General features: G+C 37.6%; 1 protein-coding gene across 1 annotated transcript in view; it reads right to left on the bottom strand.

Moving 5' to 3' along the window:
- Positions 1-21,601, bottom strand: part of SPATA16 (spermatogenesis associated 16) — a 206,198-nt gene that overhangs the window by 76,629 nt on the left and 107,968 nt on the right. The window contains exon 4 of the mRNA XM_064575670.1: positions 7,053-7,137. Within this exon, the coding sequence (XP_064431740.1) occupies positions 7,053-7,137 (85 nt within the window). The remainder of the gene's footprint in view (positions 1-7,052; positions 7,138-21,601) is intronic.

The raw sequence follows: 21,601 nt of genomic DNA, 5'->3' as shown, positions 1-21,601 counted from the left end.
TAACAAATATGTATTGAATCGCTATTTGCAATGCACTTTGATAGTACTTGCAAGAAAAACAGACTAAGAAGAAGTGGTGTCTAATTTAAGTACCAACTGTTTTTCTTGTTAACAAATATTTTGTGCTAGCATAGGTGTTTCTTGAAGACAAGACAATGTCTATTTTGTTCACTGCTGTATTTCTAACACATAGCATAGTGCCTAACATACAGTCACTAATAAGTGATCAATAAATATTTCCTGAATGAGTATGAATGACAAATACAATTTGAAAGTAAAGAAGAAAAGTACCCACTAATTTAAGAGTAGTCTGCATACACTGGATGGAAAGGTTTCAAGCTTGAATGACTATAGTGCAGTTTAAGGAGGAACTATATGACATGAACATTCTCGGTGCTATTTTTTGCTTTGAGTTTTGGAAGGAATAAATGTCTTCTGTTAGGCCCAATACCAAGAGGAAAAAGGGCTGTTGCAAAGAGAAGGAGTACACAAGGGACTTAACCTGCGGTCTGTTGAATCCCTGAACACGATGGAAGGGCTTTAGGGCCCACAGACTGTGCACTATCTTCCTCAAGCATGTGGCTGGGGAAAATCTTTTGCATCTCAGTGCAGCCAGTTCCTGATTTTATCCTTTGAGAGTAGACTAATTTCACCAAAGAAAAATTTCTTGTTGGTGAGCCCTCTCTGGAAACCATTTAGGCCATTGATATCTTTAAGATGGTGAACATTCAATGCCAAGTACAAGTTGAATTGGATGGGAAGTCTTGGTATTCTCTGCACAGATGGAGGATCTGTGAAGTTGGCACTGCCTCAGCCTTTGCTGCTTCACTAAGGAAAGATGGTCCACATGTCAGGCTTCCTACAGGGGCTTGTATTGGTATCAACAGCCCCTCCAACAATCCCAAAAGAGGTCTTTCAATTTCTGTGAAAGTCTTCAACTTCCTCAGAGCCAAAAGCTCAGATCAGTGCCTTTTCAGTAGATCTTTGTCAAGATACAAGAACACACCATGAGGCTCTTTCTTAATAGAGAAGTTTTTGGCAATTCAGAGAAGAAATGTAGAAGTGATTTAGTTTAATTCTTGAAAATTTTTTAAGAGAAGAGAAAACTCCTTCTTAGAACAGATTGATAGTGAGGAGTTCATTCCAGGACTAGCTTTATAATGGCTGATATCTTAGTCACATAAAAGAAGCAACTCTTTTGGTTAAAATGCTTAATTTACTATTAGAGATGCTGCTGAAAAACTATGAGCTCTTTCTTTCTTTCTTTCTTTCTTTCTTTCTTTCTTTCTTTCTTTCTTTCTTTCTTTCTTTCTTTCTTCTTTTTTTTTGTCAAGCTGCTATTCTAAATGAGGTGGCTGGAGTCATATAACAATATGGACTGGAGGTGAAACTGACAAAGTCTTGAGAGTTTCTAGGGACAAAAATCAACACTTGGCATATGGCTTTATTTCTTATGAAGGTCACTTTTTGTTCAGATGGCTTTAAAATCGAAACAAATTGCTGACTTAGATAACTTTGATGATAAAGACTTAACAAAGATAATCTCATTGACCTGAGGACAAAGGAAGTGATGTAATATGAATTTTGGTTATTGTTGATGCCTGTCTATCCATATGAGATCTTGTGAGTTACAGGAGCTCTGATTCCATTTGCTATTAGAGACTTTGTGAATCAGGGTTGTACCTCTTATTGCTATTAAAATGAAACATTGACATTGATGTGATGTCAAATATATTTCAATTTCTTATTCCAGAAAAATTTCATAACCTTTTCATAAGAGTGATAAAACTATAATTTTTCCTATTCTACATGTAGGAGTTCCAATGTAATGAGACAAATAGTAAGCACATTTTTTTGTGTATATGTTTATGAGTATTGTTTCTAGGTGGATGCTTGTAAATGGAATCAGATTCTCAGAGGGCTTTGTGACTCAAAAAAGAAAGAAAGAAATTTAAAAAAGAACAATTAAGGTGAAGAATGAGCTGATCAGGCAGCTTGCCCCTGTTTAGTGGGGCTCCTCTGCACTTGTTTTGTGGGACTTCTGCAGCAAAATTAGCCATTACCATCTTTTCTCACTCCATTTTGCTGAGCAGTGCAGACTGGAGTTGGCTCTGTTACTCACACTGCAGGAGAGAAAGCCACACACCAGACAATCCATGTGGCTGACAGCATGGCTGAAAGTGAAGGTGGGAAACCAGGAAAGGGAAACAGGAAAGGAAGTCGTGTTTGTTTCCTGATGCTATTAAATCTAGTCTCGGATCTAAAGGGGCAGGTGGCCTAGGAGGTGGACTACAGTTTACTGTAAAAATCTTCTTGAAATATTATTGTCTTAGGAGCAATGTATAAATACATAGTGGTCACTGCTTCAAAATAGCTAATTATCAGCCTGATTAGGAATTTTCTATTTTGTTAATTAGCTCAGAATTGTGATGAGGTCTCAAGGTGTTTGAGAAAAGGAGAGTGGCTGATAATAGGAGACTGGGTATCAGGTTGCAGAAGCATGCATGCAAGTACAGTTGTGACAAGTTATTTCCAACCCTCTCTAGCTCTCTAGAAGAGGTGATGCTATTATAGAATAACATGTGCAAACACTTTTATTCAGAGTGATATATTCCAGTGTGAGCTCTCATGTAGTGCAGAGTTTTATGCCTTTTTTTCTTGCTGGTTTGATGATATGAAAACTGTTCCTAATACAATTGAAAAGTGTTCTTGAGCTCACCAAAGTAAAGGTCTGTTCTTTTGTATCCAAGAATTCGTAAGCCAACAATTTGTGAGAGTAAGTGTAGACTGGCTCTCAAATTTTTGCATCCCCAAACTTTCCATTTCTTGTTTAAGACCTCTAAGAAGAATAACTGACCAGAGTGATAGGTATTTTTTTATGTGCTTGAAAGGAAGATATACAGCAACTTCATCACTTACAAAGGTAGTGAAAAGAGCCTCTGTCTAAGCCTTAATGGATGTCTATGAATGTATATGCAGATACAGTTTCTAGTCTGTGATGTTTGAGGGCATTTGTAAATTCAACATTCTTAAATTCAGTTGCCATGGTAGATTGGGTTGGTGGAGCATAACTGTCTTTAAAGATGACATGGATGGGCACTCTCTGGCAATGTCCAAAAGCCCCTTTTGATTTAGGACAGAACAAAGTTTAAGGAGGAAGATATATACATTTAAATTAAGACCAGGGACAGGCAAGCTCGCATAAGGAAATATGCAAATGGTGGGAATGGTGTGGTGTGTTGATATTAAGGCTAGTTAGAGGGTTTAGTTTATGGAATTTATCTGCAGGATGAAATTTCTAATTATGTTACTTCTTTTTATCTTAATATGTGTGACATCATTTTTGGAGGTGTTTAAAATATTAGATTTCAGTGCTAAAATTAACTTTAAGAATAGACCTTCTCAAACACTTTCTGCTAGTCATCTCTTATTTTCTAGTGGAAGTTCCTCTAGAGACTAATTTGCCTTAGGTTAGATAACTATTTTGTTAGAACTTGGACTGAATCAGACCTGACTTCCAAACAAGGGCTCTTTTCCAATATGCCAAGTTGCTTCAAATTAAAAGAGGAAAAGAATAACTCAACATCTCAAAAATGAATAATCCAATTAAAAATGGGCAGAAGACATGAATAGACATTTTTCCAAAGAAGACATTACAGATGGCCAACAGACACATGAAAAGATGCTCAACATCACTTATCCTCAGGAAAATGCAAATCAAAACTACAGTGAGATATCACCTCACACCTGTCAGAATGGCTAAAATCAATAACACGAGAAACAAAAGGTGTTGGCGAAAATGTGGAAAAGGGGAAAACTTTTGCACTGTTGGTGGGAGTGCAAACTGGTGCAGCCACTGTAGAAAACAGTATGGAGGTTCCTCAAAAAATTAAAAATAAAACTATTCTATGATCCAGCAATCACACTAGATACTTACTACCCAAAAATACAAAAATATTGATTCATAGGGATACATGCACCCTGATGACTATAGCAACATTATCTACAATAGCCAAATTATGGAAACAGCCCAAGTGTCCATTGACTGATTAATGGATAAAGAAGAGGTGGTACATATATACAATGGAATATTATGAGCCATAAAAAGAATAAAATCTTGTCATTTGCAATGACATGGATGGAACTAGAGAGTATAATGATAAGTGACATAAGTCATTCAGAGAAAGACAAATACCATATGATTTCACTTATATGTGGAATTCAAGAAACAAAACAAACAAGTAAAGGAAAAGAAAAAAGAGAGAAAGAGAGAGGCAAACCAAGAACCATACTCAACTATAGAGAATACACTGATGGTTACCAGAAGGGTAGGGGCTGGGGGTATGGGTTAAATAGGAGATGGGGATTAAAAAAATAAAGAGAAAAAGAAAATACAAGGAGAAATATGTTTTTATTATCTTTTATTAATACAGATTAAATAATAGTATTTGTTTTCCTCCTTTTTGTATAGCAAGCATGCATGTATTGGTAAGTGGAGATTATTTTCCCAGTTTGAGGTAAATAAAATGGGGATATTAGCAAAAGGAAACAGAAAAAAATTATTTACAGTAAATCTTAACCAGTTGCACCAACACTGGATCTATTTTTTCCTAGTCTGATGTAGAAAACGCCCATAAGTACTCAGTGTTTACTTGTTTAGTGAATGAATAAATTAAATCAAACATTCCTTTGGGACCTATTATATGCCAGGCTTGCTGAATGTTATATCTAGTCCTTGAGATTCAACTCCTTTCCCACTTCTCTTCAAAAGCTTTTGAAATCCTTTAATAAAAAGTCTTCTTCCTTTATTGTATCTATAGCTCATATTATTTGCTTATATATATTTTTAAAGATTTTATTTATTTATTTGAGAGAGAAAGTATGAGAGAGAGCAAGCACATGAGAGGGGGGAGGGTCAGAGGGAGAAGCAGACTCCCTGCTGAGCAGGGAGCCCGATGCGGGACTCCATCCAGGGACTCCAGGATCATGACCTGAGCCGAAGGCAGTCGCTTAACCAACTGAGCCACCCAGACGCCCCAATTTGCTTATATTTTTACATCTAGCAATTCTTTTTTTAATTTAATTTACTATTTATTTATTTATTTATTTATTTATAAATTTAATTTTATTATGTTATGTTAATCACCATACATTACATCATTAGTTTTCGATGTAGTGTTCCATGATTCATTGTTTGCGTATAACACCCAGTGCTCCATTCAATAAGTGCCCTCCTTAATACCCATCACCAGGCTAACCCATTCCCCCACTCCCTCCCCTCTAAAACCCTCAGTTTGTTTCTCAGAGTCCATAGTCTCTCATGGTTCATCTCCCCCTCCGATTTCCCCCTTTCATTTTTCCCTTCCTACTATCTTCTCTCTCTTTTTTTTAACATATAATGTATTATTTGTTTCATAGGTACAGGTCTGTGATTCATCAGTCTTACACAATTCACAGTGACAACTAGCAAGTCTTTACAATTATTTAATTACATGACTATAAGTAACTGCTACTGTTTTGCATGTTACAGATTCCCTTAGGAAAGTTTTAAACTTATCAGCAAATTAATAAATTTTTTTGAGATTAAAATTTTGTTAAATTTTTTTTTCCAAATAATCACAGGTCTCAAGTATAGTAGGACTAATGTAAACCTTTATTCTTTACAGTAGGTAAATTGAGCTCCAAATATTTAGATGGAACCATATAAATTATTGAGCATTTTATATGATAAACCTAATGTTTACTGCCTAATAAAGATAACACATGATATAAAGACAGAAAACTGGGAGCCAAGACACAGTAGTAAAAATATGGGAAAAATCAGGAAGCATTAAAACACTGTGATGATTATTTCTCACTTTCATATTTGTGTTTTAGCAGATCTTATTCTAGTCGGTTTGAAAGGTTCATATTAAATTAAATTAAATCATCTTGAAGTACGAGGAATAAAAGCCCCCACACAGTCTTGAGAGGAGAAGATATGGAGAAGGGATTTGGCTTTTGTAGTAGATTTTCAAATATTTGAAAAAAATTTCATTTGGAAATGGGTTTCCTTTTGGTCCATGTTGTCCTCCTGGGAACCACTGGATTGAAGTTCTAAGGGAGTAGAAATCTACTTTACATGAGGAAAACAGTTTAATAATTAGCAAATTGAATGTTGTTTCTTGGAGTTAAATGAGCTCTTAATTTGGATCTATTTCAGCAGAAACTTATTGACAATTTGCTGAGAGCTGATAAGAAATGAAAAGATTTGTGTATTGTGAAGGAGATTGAACCAGTAAATTCTTTTATTTTTATTTTTTTAAAGATTTTATTTATTTATCTGAGAGAGAGAGAATGAGAGGGGGGAGGGTCAGAGGGAGAAGCAGACTCCCTGCCGAGCAGGGAGCTCAATGGGGGACTCGATCCAGGGACTCCAGGATCATGACCTGAGCCGAAGGCAGTCGCTTAACCAACTGAGCCACCCAGGCGCCCTGAACCAGTAAATTCTAAATTCTCTTTATAATTCTAAGAAATTTTGAATCTCTTCTTGAGATCTAATTGACCTTTGATATGACTTCTTGCTGCCATTTTGAATAATAAATGAGAAAAAAGATCTGCAGTTTGTTATTAGTTAGGTGTCCAAAACACTAAATATTACCCAACCAATACAACTGACCTTTGCATTTTTCCTTTATTATGTAATTGGTGTTACTTTAGGGTATGCTTTTACAGGTCATAGATCAATAAGAATCTATGAATATACAATGTTCATATTTTAAAGGATCATGTCATTATAGCAGCATGCTTGGGAAAATAGTTCCTGGGATGTCTAAAATTTATATTGGGTTGTAAAACTGAGGTATGGGCCAAGGGTTAACAGCCTTGAATTTTGCCCTTAAAATTAGTCACAGAAAATCTACTTCATTATAAATACATTACTACTGAGTAGTGTCCTTCTGATTGATATGGCCAGAGCTACCTTTTTCAGCAGTCTTTTAAGCACCAATCCTTCATTTTGGTTCTAAAAATGAGATGGGCTCCTCCTCCCTAATTGGGACGTCAATTTTTACCTGCCAATACAGTTTGATGAGCTTGCTTATATACTGTTCACTTCCTCCACAGAGCCAGAACATGTAGTCAGCAATCATGGCACTCCTAAGAACAAGGACAATTAAAAAAAAAAACAAACCACAAATTTATAGGGCAGAAGGAAAACCATAACAAGTAGTATATATAAATACTGAGGAAGAAGATTTTGTCATATATAAATTTGAATAGATTAATATTAAGCAAAGCCCATGCACATTTTAGACTGTAGAAAGTAGGGTTGTTTTTGTCTTCTGTTGTTTTTCTTTTAATCTAAACTAAAACTCTAAAAGAAGCAATCAGCCATTTGTCTCCTAGATGTTTTTTTTCTGTTTGTACAGTGTAAGAATACTTAAAGACTATGAAGGAATGCATTGTTTTGGTTGCCCCTTATTAAGCTTCAGAGCATTTATAGAGCAACATATATTTTATGAACTCCAAAATGCCTTCAAACCTAGCATAGCCTATATAACTAACTATTGTACTATTACTTAAGCATATCTCAGACTTTACCTGAATTGAAGATTATTCACCTCTGATTAAATTGGCCTCCTTAAGAGTAAAAATAAAAAATTTCTAATTCAACACTCCCCTCCCCTAACTTCTGTGTTTAGTTGAACTGGTTTTGGTATCTAGTGTGTACAACCACTGAATTAGTCTTATTAAGCTAAGAGGATGTTAAAAACTATTGTGCAATTGGTATTAATTCATTGCTTAGCACCCTTTGGAAAAACAGTTTACTTTTATGACTGTTTCTGCTAGGCCTCCCTATTTCTTTTCTCCAGAGATTCCAAATCCAAATAAATGTGACTAGAAGTAATTCCAAACTGTCACGTTAGCCAATTAAACATACAATAATCCTGTGTACCTAATCAGTGGTACCAAGAGTTTATTTGTTTAAGTAGGGCTCTCATGGCGTACCCCTGGATGTTTTTCTTATCTTTGCCTGCAGATATGTGTTGTTTCTTGACACCACTGTGAATTGAATTAGGAAGTTTCCTTCCCTAAATATAGGTTGTCTAAGGCACGGCAGCTGAAAACTTACTATGGTACTCTGTCGGAAGAATTAGAATGTTTCGTTCTTGTTCAGAACTGACAGAAATTAGGACTTTAAAAAATAACAATGAAAAAAAAATACCATCATTTGGAGGGTTATTCAGCTCAGTTTATTTTTTTACACATGTGGTATTGGAAAGGAGCTATCCACTGACATTGAAAATAAATGACAATAATTTAGAAATAACTAATCTTCTAAGAATCCTTTTATATTTTTCAAAGCCCTAGTTTACTGATAAAATAAAGTGAGCTAGGAAGTTTTGATGTTGTGTGAATATGTAAAAAGTAGAAAAAAGTTATAAAGATTACAGACGAGAGGGGGCAAAAGTGAATTTCAAAATTTGCATTTGATAGAAACACTGGGAAAAATTTTCCTCTCATGACTACCTAAAAAGGAAGTCTACTTAAGTACCTGTCACCTAATAGAAATCCATTTAATAAATTCTGAATTTAGGAAATCAATGAAAAATGTAAAAAATCTCATTCTCAAAGACAGCACACACGTATTTATAGAAGTTGGGTACTCTTAGGTGACGACTTGATTCTGCATTCTGATTCCTCCTTCCATTACCATTTGGAAGTGTAGATATGGCTCAACAAACATTGTCTAATGAGGAGACCAGCCATTAGTTAAACCAGGGGTGGGTAAAATTTTCCTGTAAAGGGTCAGATAGTAAATATTTTAGGCTTTGTGAGCCATGTGGTAACTTTGCCTTATGGAAGGACCTATGGACAATAAGTAAACAAATGAGTGGGGTTGTGTTCCATAAGACTTTATTTCCAAAAATACATGGTATGCCGGATTTGGTATAGTTCGTCTAACTCTAAGATAAATTACGAGGTTGAACAACAGGTGACAAGAATTGATATAATTGTCAGTCAGCAGTTAGGCACCAGCTTCTATATGTTCTGGCCACAGCCTCCCTTAAAGATTTCAGGCTACAGTTTTCTCTTTAGAGACAACGTATACACTGTACTAAGATTACTGTGCAGAGTTCAAGAAAGAAATTTTACAACTTTGAAACATGCAAAAAATGTAAACGATAATCCTGGATGGTAGGCACAGAGGCTTGAGTTAAGTAAAAGCTAAATTGATAGTTTCTATCATGTTAATGATCATCATTCTTAGACTGGAACAATTGGGAGGGAAAAAGAGAGATCATGACAGTGGGTTTCTAGAGCTTTCCTGCATTTTTAATGCTTTTGGTGATTTGGTTTTGAGTTCACCATTGTAAAATTAAAAGTTTTAGTATTTTTATTAATGCTTTCCAAAAGTTGCTCTTTCTGTAATGATGTGTTGTCAAATTGATTTTATTATGCCTGGGGGCTCAAGTCTTTTCCCAAAGGAACATATCTCTAAATTTATATTGAAACAAGTGAAGAATTAAGATTCATTGAAATTTATTACCTGACCTCAGCGAAGCACAATTACTATAATAGTAAAAAGATACTAGTATTAAATAACAAAGAATGGTTTCAGAAAGCTACATGTTTGCTAATATACTTTTCATAAGTATAACTTGTTTCTCTTAATGTTAGAACACAATTTATATTGTAGTTGCTTCAACCCCATTTTCTTCCCAGTGGAAGTGGCAGTTATGTTTTCACTACCCACCTTCGTCTGGTTCCCTATCATAACTCTGCCCTACAGCTTAGCCTTTATAAATCAGTATAAAATTCAGTGGAAGAACATGAAAAGAGCATGGAAATAACATTATACCATGCAGTATTTGTGAGGCAAGAGATAGGGGTTTTTCATCTTGCTGAATTTATAAAGGGCAAAGATAATCAACTCAGAGCATCTACAAGGAGTCCAGTACCTTGTGGGATCCTGGTTCTGGCAGACTCACCTGATGAATCGAATGTAAAGAGCACCATCATTCTTCCTACTTTCCTTTAGGTATCTCTGTTTACCTTTAGACCAATCTCCTGGAGGCTAGTCTGTGTGATTCAATGTTGCTTCTAAATGTCTTTGTTTCATTGTCATTATTGTATTCAACATACTTTCACTAACCTACTGAATACTGTAGCTGCACTGGAACTGGAGGATCATTTTAGCCAACCCCTTTTAAGTCACAGAGGGTGGCTTCATATCTGTCCCTTTTGAGCCTTTACTAGTGCTAAGCACCAGGTTAAGCATTTTACATAGCAGAGTATGAACCTGATCCCCCCCCCCCCCCACTTCGGCATCAGATCTCATCCCACCCATGGAACTGCTCCAGTAATTCATTCTCTCTCTCTCTCTCGTTTATTTTCTTTTCCCTTTTTCATTTTTTCCCTTTTCTCCTGGAGCTTTTCTACCAGCACACAGAAATGCTGTTGTTTCTGCCATCTTAAAACAAAACACCTCCAAAGCCTCTCTTGATCTGCTTCCCTTCCAGTTATCATTTTCTTTCCTTCTACACAAACAACAAGCAACAACAACAAACCCACAGAAACTCCCTGAAAAAGCTGTGTGTGCTCCCTATCTCTAATTTCTCTCTTCCTTCTCTCTCCTAAACTCACTCCAGCAAGGCTCCAATTCCTACTACTTCACTGAAACTTATTTTGTCAATGCTACTAATGGTGTCCATGCAGCTAAAACAAACAATGGTTTAATTCTCAGTCTTCATTTTGCATGCACTCTCAGGTGCACGTGAGGCAACTGCTTGTTCCCTCGTCCAGTATATACTTTCCCACTTGGGTCCCACAACTCTGCTCTTTCCAGTTTCCCTCAATCTTACTGGTTGCTCTTCTCAGCCTCCTTTTCTGGTATCTTCTCCTCTCCCTGGATTCCTACCACATGGGCACAATGTTTGGGCCCCTTCTCTTTCTTTCTATATGCAATCCCTTGGTGATCTCACCAGTTTCGTGGTTTTAAATACAGTCTATGGATTGACAACCCTTACATTTATATCCTGAACTTAAACCTCTTTTTGGATCCTGAGACTTGTAGAAATTGTCTTCTTCACATCTCGACTTGGATACCCAATAGGTATTCCGAACTTAATATTTCTATACCCGAGAATCTAACCCTCCTTACTCTCCCTCCATCCAGTTTCTCAGGCAAAAAAATTAAAATTAGTGCTCCTGAGCAGGTCACTACTGTGCTTAAAACTGCAAAGGCTCCTTATCTTGCTTAGAGTAAACACCAGTTTTTAAAATGGCGTTTGAACCCCCTGTCATCTGGTCTCTGATCTCATTTCTGATTTACTCTGCTCCAGAAAAGTTGTTTACTCTGCTGTGGCTCAAAAAGAACACGTACACTATTGCCTCTGGGATTTTGCTTTTGACAGTCCCTGTTCCGGGATGTTCTTTCTCTAGATACCCCCTGACCTCCTTGTTCATCTACTTTAGGTCTTTATCAGATGTTATTTTCTCAGTGAGGACTACCCTGACCACATTCCAGTACTATCCATACCAAAGCCTAAAATATTTACTCTCTGGGTCTTTCCTGGAAGGCAAGCTTCCTGAGGGCCAGGAGTTTTGTCTGTTTTATTCACTGCTCTATCCCCAGTGCCTAGAACAGTCTTGGTGTGGTGGTCACAAAAGAAATATTTGTTGAATTAATGACTACACATTATCTAATTTTTTAAAGTCAAAAAAATTTAAATTCTTATTACAAAAACCTGAGGGCTATAGAGTTACGTAACTTACTAGGATTCTGCCAGAAGGAGTCTGGCCCTGGATTACCTCACTGCTCATATTTAACAATGTTTTTGTTCTGGAAGTGGCATGGGAATGGAGTGACAGGGTGGGCTGGCCCAATGTAGAATCCAACATTTAGCTCACAGGAGAGTTTAATAAATGCTAATGGATGCTGATGTATTTTTTTAATGTAAATTAAAGAGGAAAGGTACCAGGAAGCACATTAGCCTATTATGTTGTATCTAAAATTATTTTTTAACGTGACGTCTTCAGTCATGTGTCAATAACTATGGTTTCCCTGCAAGCCTACTGTACTCTTCTTTGGTATGATATTTGAGTTCATTTTAGAAAATGTTTCTGAAGTCACATTTAATTTACTTAATACATCTGTTAAATGTAAAAGGGTCAAAATCTGGCTTTTAAATATATATGTATCTAAAATAAAAGTTTTTTGTGTCATAACTCAGCTTATCGTGAATCAAATCCCATTTCTACAGAACAGCATATACACAATATAAGAATTTGAACATGTTATTATTACTAACTAGATAGGTACCAGTTCTGCTTTCCAAATTAATACCATACAAGGATCACAATGTTTAAGCATTTTCATGCCAGGTGATTTTACAGATTGAATATTTCTAAACAGACTGTGCAGTTCTAAGGTTATGAGAGTATACTATTGGCAGTTCTCAAGACCTATGTTCATATTCACAATCTTTAACATTTCTACTCAGCGTGGCCACTTGGTGGTGTAAAACAGTAAGATATGGGTAAACAAAAGAAAATCACAGCACACAATCAGCTGTGTGTTCTCATAGGGCTCCCTGGCTGGGACCTTGAAAAGTCATTCGTTCATCACCTTGCCTTTAGGCAGGATCACACTTAAACCTTTCAAATGAGACTGATGAGAATCTATTCTCTTTTAAAGACCTCCACAGAAGGACATTGCTCTGCTTTCCTCATTGATTCCTTAGTTTCACAGCCATTAATAGCATCTTCTGCAGCTTTAGTCTGCTGGTTTCAGTTCTTTCTCCAGGGTTAATGCAACCTAACTAGACCCTATCCTCTGGATAGCAGTTCTACGTATCCTCACAAAAATTTATTAATCTCTTCTCCCTAGATTAATTAATTAACCCCAGTTGCCTCCTTGGGTCCTCCTTGCTTGACATTAGTCAGTTTCATGATTGTCTTTTCAAGTTCTTTAAGTTCCTCCTTTTCTTTCTCCTACACTCGGAAATTGACCTCTCTCAAGAGTCTAAGGATAATCTTATGGTGTATGTATGCAGCTATTTCATTTGTGTAACTGGTACAGATACTTCTTGGAAGTGTGTCTATTAGATAGTTCTAACTACAGAATCCTTCCCTATTATCAACATACTTAGGAGGTTGTTTCCTTTCTCCCGTACTGAAAAAAGCTAAAGAACATATGTATAGGCATGCTGTTAATTTAGATTGATTAGATTGATTATTATTGATTAAAGTGTATATTCCTTTTGAAGGCAAATATACACTAATATTGAAGAGATTATATTCTGATCAAGGGGAGAATCAAACTATCAAATCCACTCAAGCAAACACCCCCCACCCCCAACATGAAGCTTCTTTTTGCAGTCTCACATATTTTCCACACAGCAATCAGCCACAGTGATCTTTAAAAACTATGTAAATAAAAATTACCTCAAGCAGAATGCAAACTCCTTCTGTGGTCTACTACTCTTGTGATAGGCTGCCCTTGTTTTCCTCTTCAACACATATTCTGTCACCTTCTAGTCAAGTGTGGCTTATTCGGTTGCTCAAAGCAAATATGAATTTTCCTGCCTTGGGGTATTTGCATATTAGGTGCCTCCTACCTGGAATCTCTTCCTTCCATTTTTGACCTGGCTGCTTCTTTTCAAGATTTGGACCTTTTGGCTTTAGCTTAAACATTGATGACCTCTTCAGTGAGGCCTTCTCTGACCACTCTGTGTAAATAAGTTCTGCCTTATCATCCCTCAACCAGAACATTCTTTTTCCTGCATAAGTCTCATGTTTTGTAATTACTGGTTAGTTTACCTATTACCTTCTTTTCCTAGGCTTGTACTGCCCAATATGGTAGCCACCACCCATATGTGGCTATTTGTATTTAAAAGAATTAAAATTTAAATTTAAAATCCAGTTCTCAGGTACATAAGGCACATTTCAGGTGTTCAATAGCCACACGTGGCTAGTGGCTACTGTGCTGACTAGCCCAGAACATCTCCATCAACACTGGGAGTTTAGTGGCAACACTGCTCTGGACTGTAAGCTATAAGGCCCGCCATTACAGTGCCTCATACAACACCTGGTAAATAGCAGGTGCTTGTGATGGTTGATCTTACGTGTCAACTGAGCCACAGGGGCCCAGATGTTTGATTCAACATGATGTCTGTGAGAGTGTGTCTGGGTGAGATTAACATGAATCTGTACACTGAGTAAAGCAGATTGTCCTCCCTGATGTGTGTGTGGCTTATCGAATCCACTGAAGGCCAGAATAGAACAAAAAGTCTGATAAGGGAGAATCTGCTTTCTGATTGTTGTTGATTTGGGACATCAGTCTTCTCCTGCCTTGAATTGGAATTTACACCAACACCTCCCCAGGTTCTCAGGCTTTTGGCTTCAGACTGGAACCAAACCTCTGCCTCTCCTGAATCTCCAGCTGCCAAACTACAGATTTCAGGCTCCAAATTTGCATGAGCCAATTCCATATATTTATACCTCCTATTGGTTCTGTTTCTCTGGAGAACCTTGACTAATACAGGGCTTAAATAACTTATATCTGCTTTTGTTTGCACTTTGCTCTGGTTATCCTTTTCCCCACTCCACTACCCCTAGTCATTTGGTTTTCATCAGGAGGCTCAGCCCTTATAGTGTTCTGAGTTCACTTATTTCAGTGGTTGATGAGCATTGAAGAAGTTATACTTTGGTCTCTCTACCTTTATAACAAGTCTGCCTGTGTGCCTAATTGCCTAGTTCTAATAGCTGAGAGTTATCCCTGACACCAAATCTCTACCTTTTGCAGACCAAATCTAGTTAATGTGTTTCTGCCTTGACTGTAACTCCAGATTTTGATTATACTAGGGTTCTAGCCATGCTTGCTCCTGCAAGATTGTCCAGCAATGGATAGTAGTTTTTTTTTTAAGTTCCCTGCCTGCCTCTAGCATGAAATTTCAAATATTGCCTGTCTCTAGATTCTCAGTTGATAACAACAAAAAAACAATAAGAGTATTACTATTACTATTTATAACAACAACCAATATTTATCGGTGCTTACCATACATATATTAAGTGCTTTTACATCTCATTTAATTCTTTTTTTTTTTTTTTAAAGATTTTATTTGACAGAAAGAGACACAGCGAGAGAGGGAACACAAGCAGGGGGCGTGGGAGAGGGAGAAGCAGGGTTCCCGCGGAGGAGAGCCCGATGCGGGGCTCGATCCCAGGATCCTGGGATCATGACCTGAGCTGAAGGCAGACGCTTAACGACTGAGCCACCCAGGCGCCCCTAATTCTTGAAACCAAGAACCTCACTTTCCTCATTTCGTTTGAGGAAATGAGGAAATGAGTTTCCTTAAACTGAGGAGGTTAATTTCCAAAAAGTTGTCAGCAGAGTCAGGATTCAACCAGATATATTTGTTATCAAATGTTGGTCTCTTAACCATGGTTCTGTACTACTTCTGTGCTGCCATTCTTTTTCTGTGCATCTTTTACAAAACTCTATTTTCTTTTGTTGGACTTCCCTGATGCTAATTTCTTGCCAACCTGTTGACCACTGGTACAATCTCTAAAAACCATACTCCTGTGGTTAAATGTGTGTGGTAGGCGTGGTTATTATTGCCTATTAATGCCTAGTCCTCCTCCCCTATTGCCATCCCATGCTCGTCTCACTAGCAGTCATGTCTTGGTGTTAGTTCTGGCTTATTAATCTGACACAGTCAACTTTCCTTTCCTGGCCATGTCAAGAGATGTGTCGTTACTTCTATAGAAAATATATATCTGGTTGAAGAGGTCTAGATGGATGGAATTCGTCTCAGATTATACATGAAGATTTGATATTGCTTTTGATTTTTTTGACCCAAATATGCTTATAAATATTATCAGCAAATATTTATTATGTTTATTACAATAGGTGAGGCTGGGAGTCATGGTAACATGGAAATGTATGAAGACATGATATTGACCTTTATGAGATGCCAAATTAACTACTGATAAAACAATATCTGAAAAGAGTAATCAAAATATAAGGCAGTTTTATATCCATAAAGAACCATGCAAATGTTAAGTACGTAATGTTAACTAAGAAGTACAGAGCAGAAAAGGGGAAATGATTACTCTTGGCTGTAATGGGCTGGTTCAGCCCTGAGACCTGAAGAATGGCTAGCACTATTTTAAAGTGATGATGAAGAAAAGGGAGGTTTTGTTTTTGTTTTGTGTGTGTTTGTTTTTTGTTTTCCAGAGACGTATCACATGCAGGGCTTTGAAGGTGGAAAGTATAATATAGGATCTGGGGAGAAACAGAGGGTCTGTGTAAAAGAAGAAAGGGAAGAAAGATCAGAAAATTATGTTTAGGACAGGTTATGGTAAGCCTTGAATTCCAGGCAGATGAATTTGAATTTTTGTCTTATAGACGTTGGAGAATAACTGAAGGATTTTTGGCAGGGAGAATAACATGAAAACTTCTAGTTCAAAAACCTCAGTCATTGCTAGCTTTCGATTCTATGATGGGGAGGAATCTTATCCAGCCAAGACCTTTCAGACTTGTTTAGCAGGGCCACAACCTGTGGCCATATTGGGAGCATTCCTGGGGTGTCTTCTTTTATATGGGTTTAAAAGCAGTGTCCTTTGACATCTGGACCTACTTACTTTCCAGGATGAAGAAGATGGTCTGGGGAACCAGGGTCCTGATAGGGCCACATGGATACAGAAAAGGGTCTGAGTACATGTTTTTTTTTTTTTTTTTTTTTTTTTTTTTATTCATGAGAGACAGATCGAGAGAGAAAGGCAGAGGGAGAAGCAGGCTCCCAAGGAGCAGGGAGCCTGATGCAGGACTCGATCCCAGGACCCTGAGATCATGACCTGAGCCAAAGGCAGACGCTTAACCATCTGAGCCACCCAGGCACCCCAGAGTACATGTTTTTATTAGATTCATATTTTCGTACTTTATGAATTCTTTCATTCTACAAAGATGGAGATTCTAGGATGAGTATGCAAACATACACAGATAATTATATCACAATGAGTGAAGTGGAATAATTGATAGATACACTAATGCAGTTGAGAGGGTTGGTGTGTTAGGGAGGGGGACCTCGAGGAGATGAAAGTCTGTGTCAGCCTAAAATGCTGAGCAGGAGTTAGCCAATCAAAGGGAGAGTGGGACTGAGAAGGGCATCCTAGGCATAGGGTACAACTTGACCACAGGTTCGGAAGTTAGAAGTAGGAGGATGAGTGGGAACCCCACAACAGGATCAGCTTTCTGTGTTTAGAGCAGGCAAAGAAGGCATGGAGAAGGCACAAGGGAGCATGGATTTTATCCTGTGGATTTTAAATACAGAACGACTCAGAGAGTTCTATGGTTTAGACAGAGAATCTTGGCAACTCTGTAAACGACGCATTTGAGGGTGAGAAGACTGGAAGTGGAAGGTTACTGTAAGAGTTCTGAGAGACAATGGATGAGTCTTAACTAGGCAGCGACTGCGGGCAAATGGGAAATTGAAACATTGGCACCATTCTTTAGGAAAAAGTCAAATGACAAAGGCAAGTGAGAAGGAATTTGAGTCCTTAAATAAGGTGATATTCCAGGCCCTGTGGAGACCTGGTGTCAGACACTAGGGGCTGTTTCCATAGAGGCATATCCTATTAATCTTGTGAGAAAAAAAAACCTAAAGATGAATGCTTTCCTTTTCCAGATGAATGGAAAGTATCTGATTCTCAAGAAAATCATAAATAATGATAAAACAATAATGGGCTTGGCCTGAAGCCAGCAGTATAACTCTTGGGTAGAGACTGACTGGTATCACAAACTGGCATCAACTTAAGTAATGTGCTGCCCTGACTCCCTGAAAAGCGTTGATGGAGCCCGATAAACCTGAGAAGTGTTCTTGGTGCTCATTCTTGAAGGTTTCCTTCTGGAGCATTCCTCTAGGGAATGTTCCTGCCTGTGACTGTCCCCTGTCTCACCATTATCCCAGGTCACTCTCCCTTGACCAAGAATTGAACCCCCATCCTTGGAACATTTCTTCACCAGCAGAGGGCGCCCTCACCTTTAGGTATTTGTGAAAATTCAGAACCCGTTTCTCTAAACTTGAATAGAATTACAAAGTTTTATCCAACTTTTTGTGGGATCAAAGCAAGGGACAGAATTAGGAAAAAACAAGGCATGTCATCTTAGGTCATCCTGAAAAGGGGCAAAAGCTAGAGGAGAGCCTGGCTATACAAAACCAGGCAATCCTGAACCTAATTTTGCTTTCAGTAGTTCACACCAGCAGTTTCTGAAGCCAATATAAAATGTAAAATAGTTGGAAAGAAGAGTATACAGAGCAGAAAATAAACCCATTCACAGCAGAGGAACAGCTTTCAGCGAAAGTAGCCAGAACTAACTCTTGTTAGTCCCAAGAAGTAAGGAAAAAGTACAGTCTTACTGCTTGCCATTCTATCTCTCCATCTCTGCTTGGGTAGGAAAGAGTCTCAGAATATATAGAGATTTTACAGTCTGATAAACCATCCTGATTATTTAGCATATTGTGTAATTGAACTGCAATCATAAACTCCGCTGCCTATTTCTTGAGAGCCAGAGACCTACAGGTGAAGATGGAGAAAGTGAGGAAAAGAGTGATTAGCAGGCATACGCAGATTTCAGAATGGTAGGGTTATTTTTGGGAACATGTAATTTCCAATTGAACCAAAGTATACGTACACTCCAGTGAGGTTTTCAAGGCAGACTATAGACACCCATTTAAACCAGTTTACTGAAATGATATATATTTAACAGTTATGCAATATTTTATTAATAAAATAAAACAAATAAAAGAGTAAAGTAACTTAATATATCTGAATTTTTAATTTTTTTTTTATTTTTAAAGATTTTATTTATTCATTTGATAGAGAAAGCACAAGCAGGGGGGGCAGCAGAAGCAGATTCCCCACTGAGCAGGGAGCCCAACACGGGGCTCGATCCCAGGACCCTGAGATCATGACCTGAGCCGAAGACAGTCGCTTAACTGACTGAGCCACCCAGGTGCCCCAATACATCTGAATTTTTAACTGAATAGAAATAGGTTTCATTTTCAGTGTTTCTCAATAGTGGTCACTCTTGGCAATCTTAGGTGGTTACATTTTGTGTTGTGTGGGTCTGTCCTGTGCACTGCAGGAGGGTCAGTATCTCCAGGCATCCCATTCTACATGCCAATACTGCTGGCCAGTTACTTTGACAACCCACACACCCTCACCCACTTCCCATGACATGGAGAGGGTCTGAAAACCACTCAGAGAGGTTTATTGAGATTCTGAAAGGGAATCATAGGTACTTCAAAGGTTGATGGGATAGATTTTAAAGTTTTGGGTTTTTTTTAGGTTGACTTTTATTTACTTCACAGTATTTCTTAGCTGAGACCATAGTATCAAGAGCATTTTCCTTATCAGTCTTGAGCAGGATAAGAAAAAAGACAAGCCAAAAGATGACTGCTGGAAATTTCTATTCAGTTAAAAATCCAGGTATATTAAATCACTTTACTCCGTTGTTTGCTTTTATTTTACTAGTAAAACATTACATAATTGTTAAATGTACATCACTTTAGTAAACTGTAGTTTAAATGGGTGTCTGTAGGCTGCCTTGAAAACCTACCACGGTGTCTGTATACTTTGGTTCTAATGGAAAATGGATTCCAATGTTGGAAGAGTATGTATATCTTAGAAAAGTTCCCTGAGTTGTAATAATCTAAGCACCAAGTAGGGAGAAAGAAAAGGAAAGGTGGGGGAGCATTGTTTGCATGATGCTATGTAAAGGTTGAACCCAGGCCATGGAGCCATGCTTCTTACTCTTTTATAACTTGCTTGACCTTGGACAAGTCCCTTAATCCTAACAATCTATGGTCCATCTCTAGAATGGAGATTATTTTAATAATACCTATATTCTGGAGTTGTGTGTGTGTGTGCACGTAATAATATATGTAAAACCATTTGAAATCTATGAAATGATCTACAAATGTCAGGTTGATAACCTTATTATTAACATTACTGTTGTTAACCTGAGGGCGAATGTGGGGGATGGTGAGGGTCAGAAGTTGAGTCAGATGCTCCCAACTCAGGTAAGCTTGGTTCCTGTACTGAAAGGATAGGAGTGGTGTGAGAGAAAGTCAGGTTAAGTTGGATGTAAGCAGGAAGAGAGGCAGAGTATACCTGGGGAATGTCCTCAAAATAATATGGTCAAAATTGTTACATGGGATACTTGACACTTAAATGGATCTTTAAAACAATTTATATGTAGCATTCTCAATTTAATTCAAATAGGAAAAGCACCACAACAAAACACCATCACCACCGCCACCACTAACAACAAAACCTTTTTGTGAAAATCCCATGAAGATAGAATAAAGAGTCTATTGTCCAAATGTTAACAGCTCATTGGTGGAGGGCTGGCTCAATCTTCCAAGATAGCAGAGGGCTGTAAAAATAGCATATAAGCATTTGCTGATTTTGTGAGTGATATATATTCAAGGGTGGACATTCGGCAAAATTATGATGTGTTCAGATTTGCTTTCCACACTTTTCTAGACCCCTTTAAATAGTCCATGCTCTGTTGTGGCATTTCTTCTTATTTTCCAGTGTAGTCTGTCTGTGTTCTGGCCACTGAAGATCCTCAACAGTAAAACCCACCTTCACCTGGCCTCAACTCACCATTACAGGATTCACCTTCTCCCTTTCTCAATATCCCTTAATTCAAGCATATCCATTCTGCTTCTCATCTAGAGATAAATAGGCTACTTGTAAGGCATCAAAAAATCCTCTGCCTCCTAAATGTTTCTTTCAACGACTTGAAGTATCAAAAATGACAACTTAGTCTCTTCTTTAGGTCGAAGGATTAAATGGCATTGCACGTTTATGTTTTCTCTGAAGTGAAGGCGTTATCATTCATTAATAACTTGTAATAAGTTATTTTCATCAGATTAATAGAAAGGCAATACAGCATAAGGATTAAGAATTCAGAGACGGGAGTTAGAGTGCCTTTATCTGAACCCCAGTGCTGTCGTTTGCTATCTGTATGACTTTGGACAAGTTACTTAACCTCTCTGTGCCTCAGTTTCTTTATATTACCATACAGATAATAATAGCTGCCAGCCTCACAAGATTGTCAGAAGGATTAAATGTTCTAATTTATGTAACGCATCCAGAACAACAGAGCACATGAGTACTTGGGAAGCACTCAATAAGTGTTAGCTTGCAAATTATTATTCTGCCCAGGCATTAACACTGATATTTAGGGAAACGAAATACACATTGCTTCATTGAGAAGCTTGTATCCAAACAGGCTTGTTTAGACTGCTTCAAAAGTGTATTGATTTTCTAGGTTGTTATTAAAGTTTTTTTTCTTGAACTTAAAAGACTTAAAAGCTTGTAGCTCATATAGGTAGCATAGTTTTGTGAGCCTACAGTGAGAATGCCACTCTCTTGGTTCAGCCTTCTTGATCCCTTATTATACTTAAATATTCTTGTATTTCACCCTGTCATACATTTTGCTTGGAAGCCTTCCTTTAGAGCCCTTTAACTGTCCCTTGTAGATTAGCTATTGGTATTCTTTAAAAGCATCTCTGATACAGTGTAATTTTGTGGAGGGCAG

This window comes from Mirounga angustirostris, unplaced genomic scaffold, assembly GCF_029215605.1.
Source record: "Mirounga angustirostris isolate CCGP_5_RB_7025 unplaced genomic scaffold, mMirAng1.0.hap1 SCAF_1, whole genome shotgun sequence".
Taxonomy (NCBI): domain Eukaryota; kingdom Metazoa; phylum Chordata; class Mammalia; order Carnivora; family Phocidae; genus Mirounga; species Mirounga angustirostris.
The sequence above is the reverse complement of the archived record's forward strand: the minus strand, read 5'-3'. Positions and strand labels throughout refer to the sequence as shown.